At 44.4% G+C, this 18,519-nt stretch overlaps 1 protein-coding gene across 1 annotated transcript in view; it reads left to right on the top strand.

The window, feature by feature from the left end:
- Positions 1-615: 615 nt before the first annotated feature.
- Positions 616-18,519, top strand: part of NSUN2 (NOP2/Sun RNA methyltransferase 2) — a 49,860-nt gene continuing 31,956 nt past the window's right edge. The window contains exons 1-6 of the mRNA XM_054984768.1: positions 616-758; positions 1,280-1,440; positions 5,242-5,346; positions 6,261-6,366; positions 16,778-16,849; positions 18,408-18,492. Of these exons, the coding sequence (XP_054840743.1) occupies positions 651-758; positions 1,280-1,440; positions 5,242-5,346; positions 6,261-6,366; positions 16,778-16,849; positions 18,408-18,492 (637 nt within the window). The 5' untranslated portion in view covers positions 616-650. The remainder of the gene's footprint in view (positions 759-1,279; positions 1,441-5,241; positions 5,347-6,260; positions 6,367-16,777; positions 16,850-18,407; positions 18,493-18,519) is intronic.

Consider the following 18,519-nt stretch of genomic DNA (forward strand, 5'->3'; position numbering starts at 1 on the left):
GTCTTTAAGGTACTATTGGACCCGGATCATGCTCTTCGACTGCAGACCAACACGGCTTCACACAGATCATCTTAGTTCTGCTGCATGCATAAACTAATCTCTTAAAAGCACAATTCTATACAAAGGGAGCAATCCGAAACAGGTCTAATTGGAACTAAGTCCCATGTTATTGTATGCATATTACTCCCAGGAAAGCGGCATCAGGATCTGAGACACAGGATCCTTACTCTGAGCAAAACCCAAGAGCCACTCGTAACTATTTCCAGCAAAGAAAAAAAAACCATCACAGTCAGGAAAGCTGCAAACGAGTCGATACTTGCAAGGCCACTAGAAGAAGAGAAGGGGGAACCTTTTTTATTTGTTTTGTTCTTACTGGTAGCAAAGCATCTTTGCAGGCGCCCTCTGGGTTATTTCTGTGCAAAACTCCACGCGTAGCAATAACAACAACAACAAAACCTACTCCGAGAGTTGGTTGCTAGCGCGCAGGCGCAGCGACGATCCCAGGGTCCGGGGAATGAAGGGAGGGGGAAGAGCACGCCTCACACGTCGGAAGAGGCGGGGGGCCTCCATGGGGCGCATGCGTGAGCCCGCAGCTGCGCGCGCAACGAGGCTTGGGCTGACCTGAGGGAGGAAGCGAGGCCGGGCGGCGCATGGTTCTGGCCTGGGCCACGTTTCGCGGCGGCGCGGCGAGGCTGTTCTGTGCCATGGGCCGCAGGCAGCGCCACAAGCAGCAGCAGAGGCGGGAGCGGGGCCCGGGGGTGAGTGGCGGCCTGGCCTGAGCGAGCCCCGCGCGTAGAAATGCAGCGTTGCAGGGAGAGGAAGGTCCCTTTCCCACCTGCTTGCAGGGAGCGGCCGCGGGTGGGTCGACTGGGTTTAATGTCGAGGCGCGCCAACTTTTCTTCCTCCGCTGCCCGGGAGCGAGCAGCAGGTCTCCTCAGGCCTTGGGTAGCCTATGGCGCTTACTCTCAGGAAATAGGAAAAAGCCCAGTAGCCCTTTTAAGACGAGCCAACTTTATTGTGGTACAAACTTTCGAGAGCCACAGCTCTTCCTCAGATGCATCTGCAAAATAGTGAAGATTCTGACGATGCATCTGACGAAGAGAGCTGTGGCTCTCGAAAGCTTGTGCCACAATAAAGTTGGCTCGTCTTAAAGGAGCTACTGGACTCTTCAATATTATGCAACTAAAAACTAAAACGGTTAACTTCTCTGGATCTGCTCCTGGGAAGGATCTGGTCTGATGGGCTCCCCCACCCCACCCCCGGGTTCTTCTTCCCCCAGGGCTGGCCCGAGGGCGGCTACCCAGAGATCGTGAAGGAGAACGCGCTGTTCGAGCACTACTACGGGCAGCTGGGCCTGGTGCCTCCCGGGGAGTGGGGGGACTTCATGGCTGCCCTGCGGGAGCCGCTTCCCGCCACCCTCCGCATCACCGGCTACAAAAGGTGAGTCTCGAGGCCGGGGAGGGGCTGCTGGTCTGCGGGGCGGGGGGGGGGCTAGGGTTGCCAGCTCCAGGTTGGGAAACTCCTGGATATTTGAGGAGTAGAATTGGACAGCAAGATTTATTTATTTATTTGTCGTCTGTAGCCCCCCCCCCTTTTCAACAAGACTCAACATTGATTACACAGTGTGAGATTAGTACAATCAGTATCAAGGATTGAAGTCCAGGGGCACCCTAGAGACCAACAAGATTTTTAGGGTATAAGCTTTCCAGAATTAGGGCTCCATTTTTCACCCCACCTGGAGAGAGTGGGGTTTGAGGAGGGACCGGGACCTCAGCAGGGTATAATACCATAGAACACCCCCCCACCCCCCGCAGCTTTTTTTCTCCAGGGAGACTGGCATCTGTAGTCTGGAGATCAGTTATAATTCCAACACCTGGGTGTTGGCAACCTTAGGTGTCAGTTGTTGCCTTAGGGCAGGACTGTGGCTCTGAGTTACCAGCATCTGCTTTGCATGCAAAAAGACCTCTGACATCTTTAGGCAGGAGGATCTCAACTACTGGCCGGGTGCCAGGTTGGCTTGGGAGAAAAATGCCCTCATCCTTTGATGGCGGAGAGTGCCCTCAAATCATAACTGACTTACGGTGATCCCCTGGTGGGATTTGTAAGGCAAGAGACTAACAGAGGTGGTTTGCCATTGCCAGCCTCTGCAACCCTGGACTTCATTGGAGGTCTCCCATCCAATTACTAACCAAAGCCGACGCTGCTTAGCTTCTGAGATCTGATGAGATCAGGCATACCTGTGCTGTCCAGGTTAGGGTGTCCTGATCCTTTAATAGAGGCCTTTTTAAATTTAAGTTTAGCCCACTTACATGTTGCTGTCTGCAGTGAGGGCCCAAAATGGCTCACATCTTTCTTCTCTGCTGCATTTTATTTTCATAGCAATCCTGTGAGGTGAGTCAGAGTACGTGACAGACCCAAAGCCACCCTGCAAGCTTCCATGGCACGGTGGGGATTTGAACTTAGGCCTCTCGTATCCTAGTCTGTCACTCTGACTGCTATACCATGCTGATTCTCCATTTCTAATGTGTGGAAAGGGGCAGCTGAAGCTTTTTCATGGCTTAGAAGTATGTAACATAACCTGGCATATAACATCATGTTAAATTTCAGTTAACGTAGAGGTTGGTTGGCAACCCTAAGGATGGGGGAAATCTGTCTTTTTCCTGAACCCCTTTGGGAGTCGCTGTCAGCTTTAATAGATAAAACTAGGCAGGTCACTGCCTAGTTTTATCTCACTGCAGTGAAAGCTGCTGTAGCACAGTGGTTATGTGATTTGGCTGCAAATCAACACTCTGCTGGTTCGAATCCCACTACTGCCATGAGCTCAGTAGGTGGCCTTGGGTCAGCCACTCCTCTCAGCCCCAGCTCCCCAGCTGTTTTGTGGGGATAATAATAGAACTAACTTGTTCACCACTCTGGGTAAGGCACTAGTCTGTCTAGAACAGTGGTATATAAGCACAGTTATGATTATTACTGGTCAGACACCATACAAGCTTCTCATGTTCATCTCTAGATTCCTCATTCTAATAGCAAGCTAAATGGAAAAGGACTTTTAAGATCATGCACCTGAGAGATCTTGGGGGCCATGGCCATCGCTCAAAAAATGTACTTTACACGTAGAAGGTCCTAGGTTCAATCTCCAGCTGTTAGCTCAACAGAGGTGATGTGAAAGATCTTCCCCCTGGGAGCCTGCAGAGCCACTGCTAGCCACCAGGGGATAACTGCTAGCCAGAGTTGACCTCAGCAGACCAAGAATTTGACTCGATAGAAGGAAGCTTCATGTATTCAGTTTTCACTGTGACTGCATATCTGTAATAACTACTTCTCTGGAGAGATTTAATACATTGGGCAGTTTACATACATGATTGTGTTGAAATAACACAGCTTGAAGACCACCAACATTTTATTTGGATGCAAGTGTCATTTGAACTTCAGCTTGCCTATATCCCCTTTAGGGAGTTAATTGCCAAGGAGAAATGCATGGGGGTGAGGGGGGGTTGGACTGCCTGATTTATAAATCACCCTGTTAGTCATAACACGCATTGTATACCTGTGGAGGGGGGAAAGACTCAATTTTTACATTAGTACATCAACGTGAATGCTTTGAAAGCAAAACTGACTTTCTCAATTAAATAGTGGAGGCCCAGTACTACAGTGTTGGAACTTATTGCTGCTGGAAAAGAACAGGCTATTTTTCTACTTTGTTGGATTTTTTAAACGGAGAACATCAAGTCATAAAACTGCAGATAGTTCCCTGAAACAGAAGTCCTTTGGAGCCCTGTTTCTGATACTTGTTACTGCTTACAGTTATAAAAAACATTGAAGACTAGAAATGGCTGTTTCCCAGAGAGCTGTAAGTAGTATGGTACAGCTATTATTACTTGCCATGTATACACTTCATTTTTGTTTCCTCTGTTCTAACAAACAAGGATAAAAAACCTGTCTAATTTGACAAATTGGAACAAAAATAAATTAGCACATATGCCTTAGGCATGTTTCTTTCATGCCGTCTTCACTCAATTTCAGTGCTAACCTGTGTGTGATCTCACTCTAGCTACTTTAAGTGAACTTGAATTTTGATTTCTGTGGCAGGACTCATACAGGCAGTCCCAAATCAGAATGCATCAACCCTCACGTGATTCTGCTGCCGCTTCTGGCTGTGTAAGATGTGAAAAAGAAACTGCTGGTCTCTTGCAGTTCTTGTGAGCGGGCGTACTTGAAAGCCAATCACCTGTCACTTAGTTTGCACATTAAAAAAAACATGCAGATAAATTTGCAAAAATAAAATTCTGTTTCAGTTGACATATTCCACACTTCATACAAACATGCAATTTATGCAGACTGTTGCGTATCTTATTTCTAAAAATGTATATGCTGCTTTTCTAATACCCTCCTTGAAAAGATGACAAAAACAGAATTATAGTAATTTGCTTATTAAAAAGGCAGTATGACTTTCAGATTCTAAAAGCTTAGACAAACAGGGCTACATCAGGTGCTTAAAAGGTGGCAGCCATCTTCCAGAAGGTCCAGCAAATGAGATCAGTGTATATAGGCCCTTGCATCAGAAATGATTGGCTGTCAAAAATGTTCTGCCTCTGAATAAGGACTGTGAGTGGTCAATGTGCTCACCAAATAGATCAGTCCCCCATTTAGCTTTGTGCATGCTGCTGCAAAGCTTGCCTTTTCGTAATTTGTAGTGGTTATGTGGATAATACGTGGTGATGGTGAACTTGTTGCGAACTGGCCTACTGATCAGTTTCATGTAAGCCTTTCGATGGCTGTGGTCACAGTGAGAAGAATTTTGGTCGTTGTATAAAGAGATTTGTATTAATATTCTATAGGAGCCCCGTGGCGCAGAGTGATAAGCTGCAGTACTGCAGCCCAAGCTCTGCTCACGACCTGAGTTCGATCCTGGTGGAATTTGGGTTCAGGTAGCCTGCTCAAGGTTGACTCAACCTTCCATCCTTCCGAGGTCAGTAAAATGGGGGTAAAGTGTAGATGACTGGGGAAGACAATGGCAAACCACCCCGTAACAAAGTCTGCCAAGAAAACATCGTGATGCGACGTTCCTCCATGGGTCAGTGATGACTTGGTGCTAGCACAGGGGACTACCGTTACCTTTTATTAATAATATTGAAACTAAGCTGCTAGGTTGAATAAGGATTTCTCGAGAGTTGAAAAATAGTTCACATGGCACAGTTTTGACAGGTATGATCTAACTTGTTTTTTTTTTTAATTTCATAGCCATGCCAAAGAAATTCTCCATTGCTTGAAGAATAAGTATTTCAAGGAGCTCGAGAACCAGGTAGTAGATGGCCAAAAAATTGAAATGCCACAACCACTAAGCTGGTAAGGTCACTTTGCATAATGGCCCCGCTATCTCTTTGATTACTTTATTGTTTCATTGTAATTTTTAGTGCAGGATTTGTAGATCATGGTGTATGCCCTGACTGGCAGTAGCGCTCCATTGAAGGCCTTCCACGTCACCTGCTGCCCGGTGCTGCTTGCTGGGGATGGCAGGGGTTGAGCCTGGGATTTTCAGCATGCAAAGTGGATACTCTGCCACCAAGCCATGGTCCCTTCCAACTACTGCAGTCCTGCTATCATAGCACAATAGTTTTCTTAGGGAGGCTGACAATCATAGCATGAAATAAAACCCATTGTAATATGGAAGGTCACAAATGAACAGTTAAAAGTAGATAATTTACTATGTACAGAAGGGTTTTTGGATTTTCTTACAGTTTCGTCAGCCTCAGTGATTGGAGGAAGAGGGCTGTAGCTTTATGGCAGAGCCCGTATAAATATTCAGGATCTGTTTCTGTCAACTTCCATGAAAAGTGCTAGAATTAGCGTGGCTGAGTAAAACTTGTGATTCCCTTCTTGGAAAGCTGGTGTCAGTCAGTTTGCAGCAGACATCCAATGCCCAATGGATCCTAGGTCTGGAAAGGATTGGAAGAGTTTGTGGGAAATGCTTTTGCCTTTTATGATTTAAAGTCCACGTGGCTAGCATATTTAGATCAGGATTGAGATTGTATTGTCACTGTCGTGTTTTGAATTACTGTTATTCTTAAGGGTATGGTATCCTATTACATACTTATTTGAGCAAATTGACATGCCTAAATTGCTTGGGGTAATTTGAATTCCTGCATCCTCCATATACAAAATGATTTAATGAGTATACTGATAAAATTGCAATGGAGTGTTTTATTATGCCTCTTCAGATTTTGGAGACACTGTATTCAGAGTATTTGTTCTTTCTTCAGGTATCCAGAAGAGTTAGCGTGGCATACAAACCTAAGCAGAAAAGTCCTGCGCAAGTCTCCACAGCTAGAAAAATTTCATCACTTCCTTGTTAGCGAAACAGAATGTGTAAGTATGTTAATATAGCAAGGCAAGGGCACTCAGTAGTAGAGAGCTCTCCTTCACAACTCTGACCCTAGGATTTAAACTCTAGAATATAAGCTTAGCTTAGGTTTCGCATCCATGGCTTCTTGGTCCTGTCCGCAGTCCTAACAGTGATACTAGTGAAGCCATAATTCTGGCTTCCATTCTGTCTGCTAGACAGTGACCTTGATGTTACCTGCTTGCAGCTCAGTGGATCCTAGGTCTGGAAAGGTTGAAGGCCGCTGTGCTACAGTGTAATGAATAGTCTGTTGCATGGGAGAGGCTTGTGTTGAAGAGGTTTTCTCATGAAGATAATTTGGGAGCGTGGAAAAAGACCTGTCATCCAATTTACTTGATCGCCATAGGTGAGTTATCTCCTCAAGTTGGACTGGGTGGTGATCTTACTGTGTGTTACCTTCCTGCCAGCAAGTGACTTTGCCTATTCATATCACTTTACTAAGGGTAACTTTACCAAACTATTAATTGAATTGCGCAGTTGCCTCTGCACATTTGAGTTTTTCTCTTTATTTGGGGCAATACTGTCATATCAGTAATATTGGTTAATGACTGAATAAGTGACTGCTTTATAATGATAAAGGCAGTCTATAAATTGAACGGTATGGGCTTGATATCGTAAGAACTGCTGGCTTCATCATAAGCTTGCCTCTCACCTAATATGTTAGTAACTCTTCTCTGAGCACACGTTTTCTTTAGAAATTAGGCTGGTGGTCAGGACATTTTTTGAAGTGGTGCCACAGTTATAGAGCTCCCTCCCTAACCAGATTTGCCTAAGTTAACATCTCTTAGGCACAAAGCACTCTGGCCTGCTCTTGGAGATTAAAGAACAGCTACTGTTAAAATTAGGTTTAGATATTTGCTGACATGGTTTTAATTGGATGGTGCAGCGTTATTGCTTTAGATAGTTGATTTTGATAGCCATTTGCAGAAAGGTGAGATAAGAATCTGATTTAATTCATAGATAGTGTGCCAGGAGAGAGGTGGATATCAGTTGTTCTTCAAGTCGTATGAACAAGATGGATAGGAGTCAGTCTTGTGTCTTGTAAATCTGCCAACACCTGCAGAAGTTACAAGTACAGATGTTACACTGGCAACAGATAGCTTCTCCCCACCCTCTTCCATGGAGCTTTAACAGAGAGAGCCAGTTTGATGTAGTGGTTAAGAGCGCAGGACTCTAATCTGGAGAGCCGGGTTTGATTCCCTACTCCTCCACTTGAAGCCAGCTGGGTGACTTTGGGTCAGTCACAGCTCTCTAGAGCTCTCTCAGCTCCACCCACCTCACAGGGTGATTATTGTTATGGGGATAATAATAACATATTTTGTAAACCACTCTGAGTGGGACGTTAAGTTGTCCTGAAGGGCAGTATATAAATCGAATGATGTTGTTGTTAACAGCAGTGGTTGAATCTAGCTGACTAACAGTTGAGGAAATGGATTGAAACATGAGCCGGGCATATTTTAAGGTTTCTTAAAGGAAGAAAACAAGAATGAATGTGTGCTGGAGGAGACTGATTGTGAGGCCAGAGAAGTCCTAGGTATTGATCCTGAAGGGTTAGAGCTTGTCATGATATGATTCGGAGGTAGCATCCATTATGGTGCCCAAGAAATATACGTTACAGCTGCTCTAGCCAACTTTTATGCAGATCAGCCAGATCGGGATATACATGTAGAAAGTTATGAGGAGTCTAGACATTAAATCCATTGTCTAATGGTGTAATCATGGTGAATAGCCAGTGTATATAGAGTATTTGAGATCATACGGCAAAGGAAAAAAAACCTTGCATTTTATGAAACAGGCTGAAGAAAAGATAAAGACAGCAAAAAAAATGAATTGTGTAACAGTAAAATTAAAATAGCAGCTTGCTGGGTAGTTAAGCATCAATATTCATAACAGGCAGTAGATCTGAAGCAGCTCATAAAGAAAGCCAGTCATCGAAAGGATTGTATGAAAAATTAAGAAAAAGGAGGAATTATTCCTGATCCAAGAATCAGAAGTGGCTGGGCAATCACTGATAAATTAACACTCAAATGGAATTAATGAACTAAGATGGGATGGGCTTAAAATCTTTGGGCTACTGAGCCATATACACAGGCAACTGCCCACTCTGTACAACAAATAACAAATACAAAGGAAACAAAGACATAGGAAAATCATGGAAAACATTGCTAATTGACTGCAGTTAGAAAATCAGCCAAGACCAAGAACAGCTAAGAATATCAGCAAGATTCCCCAAGGTGGCATTGTCTCCAGGAGTTTAGTTTCCACTGGGGAGTCAGTTTGCTAACAAGATCATGAAAAAAATGTGGAAACTATAGTCTGCTATCTTCGTAAAGTTTTGGACAAATGGAACAATCTATTTGAATTGCCCTAAAAGAGAAAACGCTGTAAGCCATCAGTGGGAAGATTAGAATTAGAGAATCCCTTTTGTCATAATGCCTTCAACAAGCTGGAAGTGCAAGATAACACTGTCTAGAGGTGTGCACCTGGAAAAAATTTGGGTTTCCTGCTTTGGGTATTTAAATTGCTTCGGTATGCTCCATAAAGTTTTGGAGCATACTGGGGGGAAGCTGCCTGTCTCCCAGTCCCCCCACCCCAGCCCCCCAATTACTCCTCCTTCCCTTGCCACCCCACTCCACTTACCTGGAGCTAGGAAGACCAGCTGGGTGGCGGGGAAGGCCGGAGCGAGCTCTTGCGGGGCCTGCGCTGCCACCTCTACCACCACAGCGGGCAGCAGGGCGGTGGAGGAGCATGGAGCTGGCTCCTGCGGAGCCTGCTCCGCCGCCACAGCGGCCACCTGGGCAGAAGAAAAGCGCGGCGCCGGCTCTGGCGGAGCCTGTGCCGCTGCCTCTGCCGCCGCTGTGACCAACAGGATGGCGGGGAGGGCTGGAGCTGCCTCCTCCAGCCCTTACTGCCCCTCAAATGGCTGCCACAGTGGCCATTTGAGGGACAGGAAGGACCTCCTCTGCCACTGCAGTCGCCATTTGAGGGGCGAGAAGGGCTGGAGCTGGCTCCTCTGCCACCGCAGGAGCCAGCTGGGTGGCAGAGAAGTCTGGAGATGCTTCCTCTGACCCTTCCTCCCCCTTAACTGGCTGCGGCGGCGGCCATTTGAGGGGAGGGAAGGGCCAGAGCTAGCTCCTCCACCACTGCAGCGGCCGGCTGGGCGGTGGGGAAGTGCGGAGCCGGCTCCTGTGGGGCCCACACCGCCTCCTTCTCCACCGCAGGGCAGCGGAGACGCCCTGGATCACGCTTGGCAGGGAATCTCCCTGCCAAACAGCTGATACGCAGGTTTAAATGCCCCTTTCCGTGCTGCTTCGCAGAGGCATGGAAAACGGGCATTTAAACTCCCGCTAGCTGGATCAGTTATTTTGTGGGCATCTCGCTGCCAAACAGCTGATCCGTGGGTTCAAATGCCAGTTTCTGTGCTGCTGCAAAGCAGCACAGAGAGGGGCATTTAAACCCCTCAACCCGAAGCTTCCCAAAGTAATACGAATAGCTTCAGGAAGCTTTGATTCCAATCATCGTGAATCAAGTCTGATTTGGGTACTTTATCCGAATCCGAAACCCGAGTCGCACACCCCTAATACTGTGAGGTCATCATGGCTGAAAGGCAGGTGCAGTTTCTGGGACTGCTGGAAGAGACTTCAAGGATTTCAGTAGTTTGTTCAAGGAATGGCTACAGAACCTGTTTACTTCTATTAATCTAATGATGGCAAAACAGTTGGGAAGAAGCATATGAAAATGCCAGTTACTAAAAACTCTGTACATCAGTGGGAAATACATGTTGTGTCACGTGTTTCAGGAGAGAAGGCCCTCTTAAGACTTGTGAGCAAAATTGCCCCACTGTGTATTAAACACACACATTTGTTAAAGCTTTAACAAGATGAAATAAATACTCAGCCATGAATATGGAATCTGCACTTTCATGCAAAAACAATTCTGAGAAATTAGTGACTTTCCTTTCTTTGGACAAAGAATCTTAATTTTATACACAGATGAAAAACACCATCTGTTTACCAGTTAGTAAACTTGGGACCTCTAGTTTAAAAAGTTCTATCATTTTTGCTTTCCCCCCTTCCCCCTAGTGCATAATGGAGAGAGGTTCAGTTGCCAGCTTGAAAGAAGTGAAATTTGGAAAATCCTAGGACTCTTTCACTCCCTGTGAATAGTTCCTGCCTTTATATCTGAAGTGGGCAAATTTGCCTGTGGCTAAGAGAAAAACAAAAGAAAGAGGAAATAGGATTCAGAATAATTAAGGAACTACTCCACTGGATCCGACCATTGGTCCATCTAGCCCAGCACCCGCTCCCTCTCACAGTGGCCGGCCAGTCACTCTGGAGGACCCCACAATGGGGCACGCAGGCCGAGGCCTTCCCCTGATGTTGCCTCCTGGCACTGGCATGCTGAAGTCTGCTGTCTTTAAATACAGAGGTTCCCTTTACTCACCATGGTATCATTTGGATATTTTAAATTAAATGTAAAAATCATTTTATTGCGTGAAACTGTAATCATTGGCTATGTAAAAGCACTCCGGTCAGCAAATGGTGAGGTGGACCAAAGCCATTTTTTAGAGAGATATAATCAAATCCTGGCTAGGACAGCTAGAAATGAGGACATCTCTTTTGAAAATTCAGTAATGGTATCATGATCTCACACCCACAGAGGGCGGATTGCATAAGTGCAGCATCATGATCAACTTACTGGTGAAACTTATAATATAATGAAAGTTGTAATTAAACTCATAATACCTGGGTAGACCAAAGGGCTGATTTGTAGGCAGAGCTCCAAGAAAAGAAAACATACTTCAGATTAGAAATGTAAATAAGATTTGAAGTTGTGTGTTATTCTGGAAGAAGGAACTTCAGGATCCGCTTGCAGTTCTAGCTGAAATTAATACTTCTTGGGTTGCAAAGCTTTGACTCTGAAACAGGATACATTTAGGCAGAATGTAGTTCTTGTGTTTCAGGGAACATCAAAGCAGACAGGTAGTGGTAAGAGAAGAAGAATGATGCTGGTGATGTTTCAATGGACAAAACTGAGGAGGAGGGAAAAGTGTAATCATAGACTCATAGGGGTGGACGGGACCTCCAGGGTCATCTAGTCAACCCCCCTGCACAATGCAGGAAATTCACAACTGCTTCCCTCCCTCATACTCCCAGTGACCCCTGCTCCATGCCCAGAAGATGGCAAAACACCATCAGGATCCCTAGCCAAACTGACATGGAGAAACTTGCTTCTTGACCTCAGAGTGGTGATCAACATTACCCTAAGTGTGTAAGAAGGGGCCATGAGATCTAAGCACTGACGTAACCCTTCCTGCCCTCCCTCTCATGATTTGCCTAGGTTCACAGAATCGGAAGGAAAAAAGAAAACCGAAGCCTCAAAATGAAAAGCATACAATGAGCACACGATGAAGCCACAGAAACAGAAATATATCAAAAGTGTGAATATAATAAATATCACAATTGGTGTATACTAATTAAACGTCAAATTGTATATACCTAAACTACAACCATGCCAATAAATGCAAGTCCAATGAACACCAAGGTGCACACAGGCACCAAAAGGGGTAATATCAGTATAAGGGTGCACGCAGGCACTTCCTCACAAGCAAACCAAAAAATACAATGACAGAAACAGTATCAGGGTGCACACAGGCACTCACATAAATAAGAGGCAGTAAGGGTGGTAGGAAGGAAACCACCCAAAAACAGAAGCGGCTATAACGTCCAAAAGTAAGTGCAGTATGAAGAATGCAGAGGATGATGGAAATCAGATGTCCGACGTGCAGTCAGACTTCATATGCCACGCCTAGGGGATTTGCCAGCATATAAGATCTCACCCCGTTTCGTGATTACTTCACTTCTTCAACAGGCACTTCTTCAACAGGTTTTAATGCCACCGCATTAAAACCATTATGAGCGTTTTCATTGAGGCAGACTTTTGAGATTGGTTTGGTTGCAACATTGTATACAAGAAATATGTGCCTGTTGAAGAAGTGAAGTAACTAATCACGAAACGGGGTGAGATCTTATATGCTGGCAAATCCCGTAGGCGTGGCATATGAAGTCTGACTGCACGTCGGACATCTGATTTCCATCATCCTCTGCATTCTTCATACTGCACTTACTTTTGGACATTATAGCCGCTTCTGTCTTTGGGTGGTTTCCTTCCAACCACCCTTACTGCCTCTTATTTATGTGAGTGCCTGTGTGCACCCTGATACTGTTTCTGTCATTGTATTTTTTGGTTTGCTTGTGAGGAAGTGCCTGCGTGCACCCTTATACTGATATTACCCCTTTTGGTGCCTGTGTGCACCTTGGTGTTCATTGGACTTGCATTTATTGGCATGGTTGTAGTTTAGGTATATACAATTTGACGTTTAATTAGTATACACCAATTGTGATATTTATTATATTTACACTTTTGATATATTTCTGTTTCTGTGGCTTCATTGTGTGCTCATTGTATGCTTTTCATTTTGAGGCTTCAGGTTTCTTTTTTCCTTCCGCTTGCGTTTGCACCGGGGCTGCCCCTCCTTTGTTTCCACTTAGGTTCACAGAATCAGCTTAGGCAGATCTGAAGCTAGGAACTAAAGAAAAAAAAACACTTGATTTGCCCACCCTCTCCTCATCACAGTTTTCCACCTTTTGACGGGCGCCTGTGTTACCAGCAATCAGTTGTTGAACTTTTAATAGGGAAAATTCTTTGAAGGCTGAACTTTGCAAAGTCTTTGGGTAGCTAAACTTTGGGAAGGTTGAACTTTGGGTAGCAAAGTCTAGCAACAATGGGAAACAATCCAGACCCACAATAAAGTCTTGCCTAAGGAGGGTGTACGAAAGTTCAGTCCCATCTCTTCAGCAATCTTTGATATGTGCATTATTTCATTTGGATTAATAAAAGATGGTTAATATAGACTGAGATGCTGTTGCCAACAGGAAACAAAGCAGCCATTACCCCATTTCTTTGGGCAAAGCTGGCACAGGAACTGTAGTGATATGAAGTCACAGTACATTGAGTGCTGCCTTGCCTACACTTAAGTGCTAAAGCAATTTATCACTCCCCAGTGAAACAAATCCTATCCAGTTTATTACGTTATTAGTAGAAGATGAAAGACTTCATAGATCTTAAATAAATTGGTAGCTTTGCAAGAAAATCATGAGTCATGGCCTACATTTTGTTTGTGAAGCAAAAAGAAACAAATGTAGAAAATGATTATATCTGTGGGTGTTAGCATTAGTAATATCCCACACTCAGTAAAAATCTCAGATGCAAAATTCTAACCCTGATAATGGTTTGTTGTTGAATTTTAGCAGTATTGGAATGGTTTCACAGTGATGACCAGGATTATGGAAAACCAATTCCTGTGATTAAGGTTTGAAGGAACTACATATGTTCAATGTATTGTCGAAGGCTTTCTTTTGGTGCTACACCTCTGAAGATGCCAGCCACAGCTGCTGGCGAAACGTCAGGAACTACAATGCCAAGACCACGGCAATACAGCCCGGAAAACCCACAACAACCATACATATGTTCAGTTTGGAGCAAAGAAAGCTATGAGGAGATGCAGTTGTTGTGCTCTTCAGGTACTTGAAGGGCTACTGCATGAATTTATTCTGTGATGCTCTAGAGGGCAAGAACTAGATCTCATGGGCTTTAATTACAGGAGGGTAGATTTCAGCACTGCGATCGGAGAGGCTTCTTAACAGTAAGAGTTGTTTGACAGTTGAATCAATTAAGTAGGGGAACTGCGGGCTCTCCTTTGCTAGGGGTTTTCAAGCAAAGGTGACACAGCCATCTGTGAGGAACGCTCTAGCTTCAGATTTCTTGCATGGAATGAGGGGATTGGACTAGATGATCCATTAGGCCCTTCGAGTTCTAAGATTCAAAGAATTTCACAGATGGTGTAGGAGAGGGTCCCTGAATGATTCCATTGCAGCTTTGATTTCTTATACGTTTGTAAGCTATTCTTAACAAATGCAGCTGGTAGTTTAACAGTACGTCACCATGTCCTCCTTCCTTGGTTATTTACCGCCCCTTCTCTCCTTTGTTTTTTCACAGTGGTCAGAGCAATAATTGACTTAGAAAATTTTATGGTGCCTTTCCAGGAACCCACCTGAGGCATCTTAAAAATAATAAAAAACATTTAAACATACAATCCCCCAGCACCGTGTTCAGCACCTAACAAACTCCTTAAGATTAAACCATTTTCTTAGTTTGTAGGCAAATGTGTACAAATCATGGAGAGAACATTGGCTCGCCTCTGCCTGGAACCGGCTATGGGGGGGGTCCATATTCATAATTGTTTTATTCAATTCAATTTCATTTCAATGTGTATGAAAGAAAGCAACCTGGATTCGTTTTCGTTTTCGCGGCCATGTTGGACGCTCCTCTCGGCAGGTCCGAGAAGAAGCGGCCGAGCAGCCTGACCGGGCGGCTGATCTGCAAAGGTTAGCCCCCAGGGCTCCCAGGGAGGGAGTCTGGGTCCGGGATGCGACGGGAAGAGCCCTCTGGCAGATCGAGGCAGGGGGTAAATTGCCCGTTTGTCCCTATGGAGGCCGGCAGACGTGCGCGGCACCTTGTGTGCTGCCGGGCCATGGAAAACGGCAAAGAACAGGATTAGGTGGAAGCCTGTAAGTAAGCGAATCCCTTCTGTTACTACAAGTGCATGTGAAGGAGTGGTGGGATCTGAAGTTTAGAAGATTCGGATTTCCCCCCCCCTCGCAGAGTCTCGGAAGATTGGCGGTTCCCCCCCCCCCTAAAATGGCAGCAAAAAAGCAAAGTCCTGCTCTGGGCAAGTCAGTTTCAGCTGCCCTGCAGGGAAGAGGCGAGTCGCTTGAGGAACTGGTGAAAAGATCGGTTATCGAAGCCATAAAACCCTTTGTTGACAAGCTGAATGAAACAGATCAAAGGGTGAGCTTAATTGAGAGCGATGTGAAAGCCATCAAGGAAGTAGCGGGGGGGGGCAGAGAAGTCTGCTCGGGAAAATGCGTCACTTATGAGAGCAACGAACAAGGAGCTAAAGTTGGTGGAAAACCAGCTGATTGGGCTGCAAGTGGAGCGAACACAGACCATTTTGCGTCTCCCGAATGTTAAAGAGGAGGAAAACGAGGATTTATGGGATCTTGCCTTGGAACTTTTAGCGACACCCGCGAGGGCAACTAAAGAAGAAGTAAAAAGCGCCATTTTGGGAGTCCGTCGGGCATCTTCAAAATATGCAATGAAGCGGCAGCTGCCTCGCGAGATTGTTATTGAGTTCTCATCCAGGAGGGTCCGGGACAATATCCTATATAACTCATATAATGCGGAGTTGGACTTTCTCGGAAATAAAGTCAAGATACTGAAGGACGTTCCATTTTTAGTCCGGAAGAGAAGATTTAAGTATAAAAAGCTGGCAGCTCTTTTGAGGGAACGTGGCATAAAGTACAAATGGCTACTTCCGGAAGGAATCGGGTTTAGTTATAAAGATCAAGCTTACAAGATTAATTCGGAAGATCAGCTAAGGGATTTTGTGGACAAAAATCCAGAATTTGGGCCAGACACCAAGCAAAAAGAAGAAGATTTGAAGCCTGAAGGGAGGGGGGAGGCAACGAGCGCTGCGGCTGTAGCTGCTCAGAGAGAACTGCGTCCGAGGCCCGGGGGGGGGGGAGATTTAATTTGAACTGTAATTTGTATTTTGTAAGATCAACCATTCCATCATTACTTTATTAAGCTATTTTCTTTAATTATGGCAGTATGAAGGGAAAGCATTGAAGTGTAGTGTTTAGTGTTTGTGAGTTGCCTTCCCCATTTTTCCACCCCCCCTTCCCCCTCTTTTTTTTCTCTCCCTTCTTTCCCTCCCCTTGTACTATTGTAGTTTTTTGTAGTTTATTGTTCTAGATGTTAAAATAAAAAACTATTTTTAAAAAAAGAAAGAAAGCGTCCTTGCAGAATCCCCTTGACTGCCAGATGCGTTTCTCGAGTTCTTCTTTCGTCTGCTTGCCAACCTTTGCACATATTCAGATTTGTACTGTGCCAGCCAGCCCTAATTCTCTTTCTGGGGTAAAAGGTTAATCTGCATACTCTGTTCCCATTACTGGAGAATGCTGGTTGACTAAAGTCTTTAAAAAGTTCTTAAAAGTTCACTGAAATCGGATTGCTGCTAAGAGATGGGTTTTGCATCATCAAGTGAAAGAAAGACTATTATATATGGATGTAACACAGTCTGCATCGTGGAGCAATATAATCCAGATGCTGCTGTACCAAAAAGCTGTTCAGATGCCTACTTACCTGCCCAGTACTTTCCATATGTCAGTTGTTTAAAGTATATTTTCTGTTCTGTATGCCTAATTGCAAGGTGGAAATGAAACGACTTATTTTTCTGTTTTGATTTTCCTTTAGGGGAACATTAGTCGCCAAGAAGCTGTCAGCATGATTCCACCCCTGCTGCTTAATGTTCAGCCTCATCACAAGGTTGGACCTTGCACTGTTGTGCCATCTTGAAACATTGTTGGAAAAACAAAATAGTTTACACAACAGGTTTCATATTATTAGCTTTTATTGCATCAGTTGATTAACAATAAGTCCATCATGTGAGTACTAGAGTAATAATAATAATATTTGATTTAATCACTGCCCTCTAGGGCAACTTTAACACCCACTCAAGAGCGGTTTACAGAGTATGTCATTATTATCCCCACAACAATCACCCTGTAAGGTGGGTGGAGCTGAGAGAGCTCTGACTGACCCAAAGCCACCCAGCTGGCATCAAGTGGAGGAGTGGGGAGTCAAGCCTGGTTCTCCAGATTAGAGTCCTGCCACTCTTAACCACTGCAGCAAACTGGCTCTAGAAATCTAGATTTTGTATAGAGCTCTCTCTAGTTAAAATACTGCTTCATATTTCTCAAGTCTGAAGGTGTGATTTGCTACAACAAGCTTACAGTCAATTACCATCTCTTCTCATTTTAGATCGCCCCAAAACTTCATTGTTTTGTCCTAATATAGCCATGATGCATCCTGTGTACTTAAATTCTCTTCCTCACCCAACCCCAAGTGTTTAAAGGTATTGTCTGCCCATCCATCTTCTAGCATTAAATGCTAGAAATGGAAGAGAGGGATAGAACCAGCCAGCCACTTGCAACTTTGGTGACAAGGCTCTTAACTGTGGAGCTACAATACAAGGTCTGCAGACATTGCTCTTGCGGTCTAGGAGACAGCAAAGATTACATCATAACTGTGGCAGCTTTGAACATAGAGAAATTTTGAGAACATAACTCTATCTTTCCAGAAACCGAAGGTAACATGGAAGAATAACTGAAATCTGTGTAATACTTAGTTTTCAACCATATGTTCAATTAGTACAAGAAATGCATATGAAAGTATTGTGAAGTATGTGAAAGATTGTGAATTAGTGCACATAGCACTTTTTATGTGAAAGTATAAATTAATTTATTCAAAAAAGTACAAACCCTGTAGCGTATGTACCTAAGAATATATTATCTTTTGCCATTTGGTAAAATTGGGGGCCGGGGAGGGTTTGAAAATTGAAACCAGCAACAAAGAAGGCTTTTAAATCTGGATTTCGAATCCTCCAGTTAAACCATCTGTATTATCGTGGACTCTGTGCTTTGTTCTGCTTGTGGAATTTTCATGTGTGCAAGATTCCCCCAGTTCCCCCTCCCCGCTGCAGCCCCGCATGAGAGAATGAGGCAAGATGAGAGAGACCTTGCGAACCCAGGACCCCAGAGGTTTGTAATGATAAACTGGGGCAAAACATCTGAGTCTTGTCAGTCTCATCTTCTGCTTTGATCATATCTGCATTGGAATCCTGAATTTCTTTATGTGTATATATATTTAGTTTAGCAAAGCTCTTAAGATAATTTATTATGGCATGAAACAGTGTATTTGGGACGGCTTCTTCTGAATTTCTTCCATTGTATGAAGTAATTGTGTTCGTACGCAAATGTTGTAGATCAGCTTTCAAATAATTCTCAGCATTTTATTATTTTTGTAACTATTTTCTTCTTGGCAGATTTTAGACATGTGTGCTGCACCTGGGTCTAAAACTGCTCAGCTTATTGAAATGTTGCATGCAGACATGGATGTTCCTTTCCCAGGTACGTGAGCAATAGGGCTAAAATAAA

The sequence above is a fragment of the Eublepharis macularius genome, chromosome 7 (genome assembly GCF_028583425.1).
Source record: "Eublepharis macularius isolate TG4126 chromosome 7, MPM_Emac_v1.0, whole genome shotgun sequence".
Lineage (NCBI taxonomy): Eukaryota > Metazoa > Chordata > Lepidosauria > Squamata > Eublepharidae > Eublepharis > Eublepharis macularius.